Source organism: Scylla paramamosain, chromosome 17 (assembly GCF_035594125.1).
Source record: "Scylla paramamosain isolate STU-SP2022 chromosome 17, ASM3559412v1, whole genome shotgun sequence".
Classification (NCBI taxonomy): Eukaryota; Metazoa; Arthropoda; class Malacostraca; order Decapoda; family Portunidae; genus Scylla; species Scylla paramamosain.
Window position 1 is genome coordinate 17,160,001 of NC_087167.1, and position 10,000 is coordinate 17,170,000.

General features: G+C 39.2%; 1 protein-coding gene across 1 annotated transcript in view; it reads left to right on the forward strand.

The window, feature by feature from the left end:
- The window catches only part of LOC135108523 (histone-lysine N-methyltransferase 2D-like), a 52,864-nt gene that overhangs the window by 25,309 nt on the left and 17,555 nt on the right, over window positions 1–10,000 (forward strand). The window contains exons 4-5 of the mRNA XM_064019627.1: window positions 1,999–2,255; window positions 9,571–9,708. Of these exons, the coding sequence (XP_063875697.1) occupies window positions 1,999–2,255; window positions 9,571–9,708 (395 nt within the window). The remainder of the gene's footprint in view (window positions 1–1,998; window positions 2,256–9,570; window positions 9,709–10,000) is intronic.

A 10,000-nucleotide genomic window follows, 5' to 3' on the forward strand; every position in this document is an offset into this window, starting at 1 on the left:
TCTCTCTCTCTCATTTTACAAAATGAAATTTAATTTAATTATTCAGTTATCAATTACATCAATTATTTACCATCATCCGTTTTTTTTTTTTTTTTTACCTAAGGGATAAATTTACTCCTGGTTGAGAATCACTGTTGTAAACCAAGAAAGATATAGTAATAATGATAATAATAATAATAGGAAGAAAATATAAGAAACTGCCTTTGTAAACCCCATAAAATATATATACATATTCCTAAACCTTAAAGTAATAATAATAATAATAATAATAATAATAATAATAATAATAATAATAATAATAATAATAATAATACTCAGTGAAAGTTACCTACAAACTAAACTTTTCCTCATGAGCAAGGCATCAACTAAAACAGAACCAGAATATGAATGAAAATAATAAATGAAGAAGAAAAGAACCAAGCAAATGTAATAAACTTAAACTAAACAAACTGCCAGAGAAAGTAAAGAGCAGTAGGTAGTTAATAAAGTGATGAAGGCAGGACTAGATTTGATTGTAGATGGAAAGGATAGAGGGAGTGGGTGGTGATGAGGTATTGAAGAGAGTGCAGGATTAGTGATATGAGAGCTTAGCCATTGGAAGACTGAAGGGAAGAAGGGAGGAAGGGAGATAGGAGAAAAGAAAACAGTGAGAGAGGAAGGAAGGAAAGGAAATACAAGTGAAGTAAGAAAGATTGAAAGAAAGAGGAATGGAGAAATAAATTTTTAGGAAAAGAGCTGATTGAAAGAAGAAAAGACAAAGGAAAAATTAAAGAAAAAGAAAAAGAGAGGAAGGAAGAATGGTTGGAAGAGTGTATTGGGGAAGGGAGAGAGAGGAATTTTGGGATAATCTGATTGTAGGAGAGAAGGAAAGAAAAAGAAAGGTGGGAATTGGGAAAGAGAGGAAGAAAGGAATAGAGGTGGAGCAAGAAGTTTGAAAGAATATAGTGCAGAATTTTAGGAAGATCTGATTGCAGGAGGGAGAGAGGAAAAAAAAGAAAAGTGAAAAGTGTAATTTGAGAAGAAGAGGAAGGCATTGAGAGGGTGAGGAGGAAGAGGATATCATGTAAGAGGAGAAACAAGAAGAGGTGGAAAAAAGAATGGGATGTTTATTAAAGTTTTATATACAGTTATGGAGGGAGAAAGGGAGGAGGGAAGGAGAGAAAATTTTGTTAAAACTGGAGAGAAGGATAGCGAGAGGCTGACAGGTGAGAGAGGAAGAGAGGAGGGAGAATGAAAGGAGGTAGATTTTAGAGAGAGGAGAGATTTTGTATTCAGGAGGGAGATGGAATGGAGAGAAATAGAAAATGTTATGTAAATTGAAGGTAAAATAGGAAAGAGGAAAGAAAATAATGAAAAAAAAGGAAAACAATAAGAGAAGGAAAGGAAATTGATACTATACAAATCAGGAAAAAAAAAAAAAATTTATTCTAAGGCAGACAACAAAGATGAACAGAAAAAAAAAAACATTGAGAGAGAGAGGAGACCAAATTAGAAGGGAATCAGAAATAGTAAAGAAAAATAAATTGATATGCAGAGAAGTTTTAGAAAGATGAACACAAAGAAAAAAGAAAAAAAGAAAAAGGGAGAGGCCATTCCAGAGATAGAGAAAGAGACAAACTAAAAGGAAATAGATATATAAAGAAAAGGAAAATAACAAACACACTGAAAAGAGAGAGAGAGAGTGAGAGAGAGAGAGAGAGAGAGAGAGAGAGAGAGAGAGAGAGAGAGAGAGAGAGAGAGAGAGAGAGAGAGAGAGAGAGAGAACAGGAAAAGGAGGGAAAGGGAAACTGTTTCAAAGAAAGAAAGAAAAAATCCTAAAATAAAGGAAAACTTGAAATAGATGTATAGAGAAAAACAAAAAATAGACATGCACAGAATAGAGAAAAACAAGAGAGAGAGAGAAAAAAAAACAAGAGAAAGAGAGAGAGAAAAAAAGAGAAAGAGAGAGAGAGAAACAAAGAGAGAGGCTGAGCAGGGACCTTATGTGTGTGTTCTCAGATTCAATTCGAGCAAGTCTGGGGCGAGAGAAAGTGCGTGGATGCCCAAAGCTCTCCACAAAGGGCAACGCTGCTAAAGAGGGGCAGCAGATCGGGCTGACCGTTGACTTCGAGGTGTCCCCTAACGATTTAGCACTTGCCACAGTACCCGGCCAGGACTTTGACCCCCGAACCCGCATGTTCACCGAAGATGAACTCAAGCCTCAACCCATGATCAAGAAGAGCCGCAAGCAGGTGAGCCTCTCACCGGACACCCAGGCAGGTGGTGGTGGTGGTGGTGGTGGTGGTGGTGGTGGTGGTGGTTGGGGGTGATGATAGTGGTAAGGGGAAGAGGTGGGCATGGTTGATGGGATAGGATTGAAAGTACGTACAGTGAATCTCAATTTTTTTTATGTTTAAATTTAAATTTAAATTTATTTTATTTATTTATTTTTTTTATTTATTTATTTTTATTTTTTTTTATTCAAATGTAAAATGTTAAAGTTGCAGTGATTTCTGACTTTTGGTACTTTTGGGAAATGCAGACCACATCTGGGTTAATTGTTGAATAAACCTGAAAGTTCACTTTATATATCCCCACAGTTCTTCAGAATAATAATTTGACTTCCTGGAAGTGTTGATGAGATGTGGTTAACATAAAACATGTCAAAAGATCGAGTAAACCAGAAATTTTACTTCGTATGATCAATTCCATTCTGTTGTAAATCAGGGTGTGCATAAGTTTTCTGTGCATTGCTGTTAAGTGTTTCATTTCAATCCATGCAGTTTCTATAATCCTTTGGACACTTCCCTTATAATCTGATCAGTTGAGGTTTCACTGTATGTGTACTGGTGGTGTGGCTTGCAGATGATACAGTATTGCAATGACATGCAGGTTTGGATATGCAGCAGTGGGTAATGCTTCATGCAATAAGATGGCCAGAAAAAAGTAATCAGTGAAAAAGGAATGTGGTGATGGTGGTACAGCTGTAGACTACATACATACAACATTAATAACATGTCCTTTTACATACATAAACTTACAAACAGTTTAGAGGTGGTGGGAAGAGACTTGTAAGAAACTTAATTTTTAAAGTGGCAGCTTTCCTGTACCTTTTCTTCCTATTGCAGAATGCCTTTTTAAATAATTGTACTTACCTCCTGATGAAATTTTGTGGCATAGGAAAGAGTATCTGTGAGGAGTGTGGAAGTGCACCGAGTGAAGATGACAGTGTGAGGGTTGGAGTATGGAGCTGAGGGTAGAACTGCTGGCTGGGACTGCTGGTAACAAGTGAGAAACTGCAGATAGCTGTAAAAAAGATTCAGTGATGTGGAAAAGATAGTCAGGTGTAGTGTGATATATCCAAGTGTTGTTTGGGCAAAACAAGGATGTGTTATGGATCCATGGTTCCACATCATTCTCATGGATAGAGGGAGGTGGGAGCTATGATTAGAGAACAAAGGATAAGAATGGTGCATGAAGTTGAGGAAATGTGAGAAGCAGTCAGTTATTGTTAGTTGACACTACTCTTGGTGATGATGTAAGAAGCTGCATTTTGTGACAATATGAGAGAATGTGTGGTAGAAAAAGATTGATGATGAATGTGATACATGATCATATACAGTAGGGATGGAGGTGTAGGAGGTGCAGGTGCTGTTTTAGATAGAGACTGGAAGAAGTGGTCAAGTTGTGATATCTATAGGTGTGAATAATGAAGAAGAAGGATACTGGGAGGCAGTGTATATGAACTCTTTATGCATACAAAATCATTGATGTGGTATTATGGCATAAAATATTAAGGAAAACTGAGGTTGGATGAGATAAGGAATGAAAGAGGAAGAGAAATCACAGTGAGGAACACCTTCATTATATTGTGAGAATGTTACCTCATAAAATATTAAGAAAATCAAGATCAGGTAACTTGGAGAGGAAAAAAAATGTCACAATTAGAACCACCTTCACTCAACTGTGCATGCATAAAACTACACAGATATGATATTATGATAAAGTCAGGTGGAGAGAGAAAAGGAAACCACAATGAGGAACACCTTTACTATACAAAAAAACACCAAACTCATATTCCATATGTTGTGAGTGTATGTTGTGCTATGCTGTGCTAGGGGTGGCGTTTAGTGCTGGCCTAAATTGCACCACTGTTAACACTGCTGTTGTTCATGCCACTCTTTGTGCTGCTACTCATGCACGAGGTCTGTTAAAAAAAAATATGGGACTTTTGCCATACAAACCGTACTACTGTAATACAACATTATACATGTTTGTCCTCTTCAAAGTACTCACCCTGTTTACAACACACTGCTCCCATTGTTTCTGCCTCTGTTGGTATGCTCCCTAGAACTCATTTTCTGAGATGGTGCATAGTTATCACAGTGAATTTTGTTGTACCTTGAAAATGACATCCTTTCAGGATGGTTTTCAATTTTGGAAACAGGAAAAAGTCTGTGGGGGCCAAATCTGGAGAGTATGGAGGACGGGATAGGACAGCCTTTTCTTTAGTGGCCAAAAGTAAGCCAACAAATAGAGACTCCTGTAGGGGCTAGGTTTGATGATGTGCCACACTTCCCTATGTGATGTGAAAACCCTACTTGAGACTTATTTACAGGGGAAGCCTGCCTGCCTCATGGCATCTGCTGGTAACGAGAGACTTTGATTAGTCCCTCAACTAAAATGCTTCCCTGCGAGATGGGCGAGAGGCGGGGAGTTGGACACATGTTCTGTCCTCCCTAAATCATACGCCCGTAGAGTAATAGGGTTCTGCCAGGCTTCAGTTCCCTTAATAGCTTCACTGATCTGGAGTCTTGCTGTCCTTTTGGATTCTCTATCCTGTCTGGGTGGGGGCTGTTGGCGTGATTTGCTGAGTCCCAGTGCCAAACCCACTTAACCTGGGATACAGTACTCACACTAGCGCTTCCAGGTTGACAGCCCGCTGGGGACACGGCAATGCCTTCCTGCCAGAAACCCAGTGGGTTCATGGCTTTAATTAGGGGTATATGGTGCAGGTGCGGTGTCAATCCCCCAACCCCCCCTATGCTGGAGGGGCGGGCATATTGCCTCTGTGCCCGTTCCAGAGGCCTGAGGCACTATTGCAGGTGGCGTTACACTCGCTAATGATATTTTATACCGTGGCGGGCCTTTATAGGGTAACCAACTGCCTAGTCTGAGGGTGGCATCCTCAGCCAGAAACCTACCAGGGATGAAAAAGCCTGGTAGGTAGGTAGGTTTCGCATCACCCAGGCTGTCCGTGATGGTGGGTGTGAGTAGTGCTGGTTTTAACCTGCTATCCTGTCATTCCCCCTCACAGGGGATTGTCTTGGCCAACTAGTATGGCGTTTGCTCACCAAGTGCAGGAATGGCGGTCAGACAAAGTATGACTCGATTAAGGTAGCCATTGTAGTAATGCAACACCTAGCTCTTGTTTTCTCACACATGGGGCCTCTTCCGATGCACATGTTCCATGCAACCCCTTAAAACTTGTTCATAGAACTCCTTATGAACAGTCTGACTTTGTGGCATTAATTCATGGTGGACCACTCCGTAATAATAAAAAGAAACAGTCAACATGAACTTCAAGTTTGATCAGCTTGTGTATGCTTTTATTTCAGTCATTGTGACATTTGCCCAACCCATTGAGATAACTGTGCCTTTGTTTCCATGTTGCAGTCATAAAGTGTTGTCCCGTGATGATTACTGGCATGCTCAAGCAGTTTTCGGCTGATGAAACAGTTCTCTTTCTGGTTGTCGGTCAACAGATGTGGCACAAGTTATTCAGAGACACAGTGCATGTCAAGTCTTCAATCAAAATTTCATGAAATAACCTGATGCTGATGCCAATGTCATGAACAACCTTGCACAGTCAAATGATGATTTACACGAATCTTAGATTAAACAGCATCTATATTTTCAAGGTTTGTTGTTGTTGAAAGTTATCCTGATCTTGAATTTTCCTTACTCAGTGTTCTGCCTGATTGAAAACACATAAACCACTTGTGACACTGCAAATGGCACATACAGTCCTCCTCTTAGGCCTGCTGAAGCAAAGCCCATGTTTAAATAAAAGTATTGCCAATCTTAAAGCAAAATTTCACACAAACACTTAAGATACTTCATCTTCACTTTGAAGAGCAGTGACTGCACTTGTTAACTTCTCAAGCTTGGAAATGGTAACAAATCAGAGTAGCACAACACACTAACCATCATTGTGTTACCAAATGTTGCCACTAGATGGCAATGGTTTGTGTCCAATGACAATTCCAATTTTTTTTAACAGGCCTCATACAATCTGCTATTATTGCTTCCTTCCATACAAGAACACTGGATACTACTTACTACACAAGAACAATGGATACTACTGCTGCTACTATAGTTCTGTAGAACTACATGCTGTTACTTCCATTAGGAGTATTTCTGTTATCACCACCCCACCACTTATGCTACTACTACTACTTTAACCTACCATACCATGCTACCTCCACCACTGCTACTACTACTACTACTACTACTACCACTACAATGTTGTACAATACTATACTTATACTATACTATACTATACTATACTATACTATACTATACTATACTATACTATACTATACTATACTATACCATACCATACCATACCATACCATACCACACCACACCACACCACACCACACCACACCACACTACTACTACTACTGTAGAATACTATACTGTACAACCTCCACTACTACTAGTACTACTACTATTTTCTTTTTCTACTACCACCACCACCACCACTGCCACATGTCTTAGTATTACAACTTTAATAGTGACTGGACAATTAAGGCCAACCTCAATCCTCTTGGGGCTTGGTGATAACTTTAGCTGGTCTGGTAATGAACACCCAATCAGGAGTTTTGTCTCTGGGCACTTCCTCTCATGAATGTCTTCAGTTCAGGTCCTCAGTGTTTGAGAAGAATGATTGTCTCTTTTAACTATATCATGCCCAGTGTTGGAACATCATGAGGATAAATCAGTCATAAGGACTAGTTATCAGGGATTGAATTGTGAAAGAATATTTGTAGGGAAGCACTGCATTTTTTTTTTTTTTTTCATGCCCAGTTTCAGAACATGAAAAGTGAGAAATTAATATGAAGGAGCAGCTTTATAATAATGACAATTCAGTAATAATTTTTAGCTTGAGAATACAGGTTCTTTTTGTAATGTCATGTTATTTTATTCCCTGTGTGTACATAATTAAAAAAAAAAGTTAAAAGGATGGATAAATGATTCATGTGGGACAGTTATCAGGGATTGAACTTCTGATGGAATGCTCATGGTAAGGATATAATTCTGAAGAGTGGTTTAGGCCAAAATAGGTTTGGGTTAGCCTTGACTGTCTTGTCATTACTATCCTCTTTAGGGACTGGCATCTTCAGTGGGACTTTTTTTATTTTTATTTATTTATTTAGATTTTTATTTGTTTTGTACACCAGCTCCCCTTACATCACTACTACTTCTATCACATACACACTTTTAGATTATTACTAATTATTGTAGACTTTCTAAGACTTACATATAACATTACCAGTTACAAAGACAGAGTTTGGGTAAGTTAAGGATGTTGTAGGAAGTTTGGGTGTGATTTATATATATATATATATATATATATATATATATATATATATATATATATATATATATATATATATATATATATATATATATATATATATATTAGAAGTACTTCAAGAGACATTGCAATGTTATAGGAATAGTGAACTAGACTCATGTGATGCAAATTGCCTTAGGTGCATTAGGTTTTGTAGAGTGCAGATCATGCTAGGTACTAAGAAGCAGGGTGATGCTGGGGTATAGTCAGTAGAAAGATGTATATATGTAACCTGCAGGTGTTGAGTGTTGCATTAGGGGCAGTAAAACCAATGAGAGATGAAGTTGGGTATAATAAAGCATAGCAGAAGATAGCAAGGGTAGTATGTCTCGTAGTGTTGAAGAAGTAGCAGAATATTGCATCAGGGGCATTAAAAGTACTAAGAGATAAAGCTATGTATTGTGAGGCCTGGTAGAGGATGGAAGGGATATCTAGTATAGCTCATGGTGTTGCAGAAGTACCAGTGTTGCAGCAAGGGCATTAAAAGTATTAAAATATAGAGCTAAGTATTATGAGGTCTGGTAGAGGATGGAAGGTATATCTAGTATAACTCATGGTACTGTAGAGGTACCAGAGAAGTGAGGCAGGTGCTAAGAGTACTGGTAGAGCTTGACATGGGTGACTGACATGGCCTGGGATGTTGCAAGGCAGGTTAAGTAACAGAAATAAGCTAGGTGTCTGACAGAGGCTGGCTGGAGTGACTGATACATCTTTGGGTTTTGTAGGGGCTGTACTAATAGCTATAAATAGATTTGAGACATGGTAGGTCTAGATCAGGATAGAGGCCAATCCATGCACTTCATTATGGTCTCAAGGGCCATCGAAGATTTGGTAATTACTTATTGGCAAGACTGAAGATTACAGCTTATTTTGCTGGTCATCCTGGTTTACCAAGAATACATTGTTAAGGTAGAAGGTAAAAGTTGGTTTCATCTTAACAGTTTAGTTACATTTTCCTCAGTTATAACAATTATAGTAACGAGATGAAAAATCTCTTGTCATCTCGTGAGCCACTTAAGACCATCCCGGGGGCCACATTTGGCCCATGGGCCATGAATTTGACACCCCTGGTCTAGATGGATGGCAAATGTTCAGTGACTTGTTCTGATATGTCCTGGGGTATTGCAGAGACAGAATAAGCAACTGGGAGGTGATTTTGTTGTAGTGGGCTGGTAAGAAGTAGTAGAATGAGCTGGGGTGCTGTAGAGACAATGAAAGTACCACTGCCACTGTGTTATAATGGGGAGTGATAAAAAGTGGTAGTGATGACCTGGGATGTTGCAGGGACTGTATTTTTTCTAGAAAGATGACTTCATTGTAATAGAGGCTGATAAGAAGTGATAGTGGTGACCAGCTTCTTTGTAATAGAGACTGATAAGAAGTGGTAGTGGTGAACTGAGGTGCTGTAGGGACAGTTTGATTCCTAGGTGGATGACTTCATAGTTGTTGGGGCTAGTAAGAAGTACGGGTGGTTGCCATATATGGTAAGGCCATGGTCAGAAGTCAGTTAATCTACCATGCTCACCTTCTCAGCCAGGTGGAAAACAATAAGAGCCATAACCAGCTCAAATGCTTTAACATTGGTAAATACGAGTATACCAGATGGTACTAGATTACATCTTGTCATTCTTCTCCTGTTGAAGATAAGGTTCCTGAAAACTAATTCCTTATCCACTTTTGCTGTGTATTGCTTTTTCCCTGAGTCATAAGTCCTCTGAGCTGACAATATCCACTCAAAACCTGATAACTGATAAACTGTCAGCAGATCAGAGGACTCATGATTAAGGGAGACACCAGACATATTGCAAGTGAGTGTAGCAGATTAAACGAATATTGACTTAAGTATAGGGGTGAGGTGCTAGTTCATAGAGGTAAGGTGTAGGTTTGTATAGTCAGATGTAGTAGGGTGGGGAAGGGGGTAAATAACATGCCTGGCCTGGGTGTTGCAGTTTGTGCCAGCTGAGCTCAAGGATGACAAGTACTGGGCACGCCGCCGCAAGAATAACCTGGCGGCCAAACGTTCCCGTGATGCTCGGCGATTGAAGGAAAACCAGATCGCCATGCGCGCCAACTTCCTGGAGAAGGAGGTGAGAGAGAGAAATGTTTTGTATAAAATCTGGATTGTTGCTCCTCATAGATATACAAAATTGTACAAATGAGGTAAAGCAAGTCACTATGTGAGTACTGATCTGTAGAATTAAGAGAGCTTACTTCAGTCTTGTGTAAGAAAGCAATTGATTTTTGTATTGGAGAGAGAGAGAGAGAGAGAGAGAGAGAGAGAGAGAGAGAGAGAGAGAGAGAGAGAGAGAGAGAGAGAGAGAGAGAGAGAGAGAGATGTTGGCAGGAAGCAGTATGTTTACAAAATTTAAACTGAAGAAA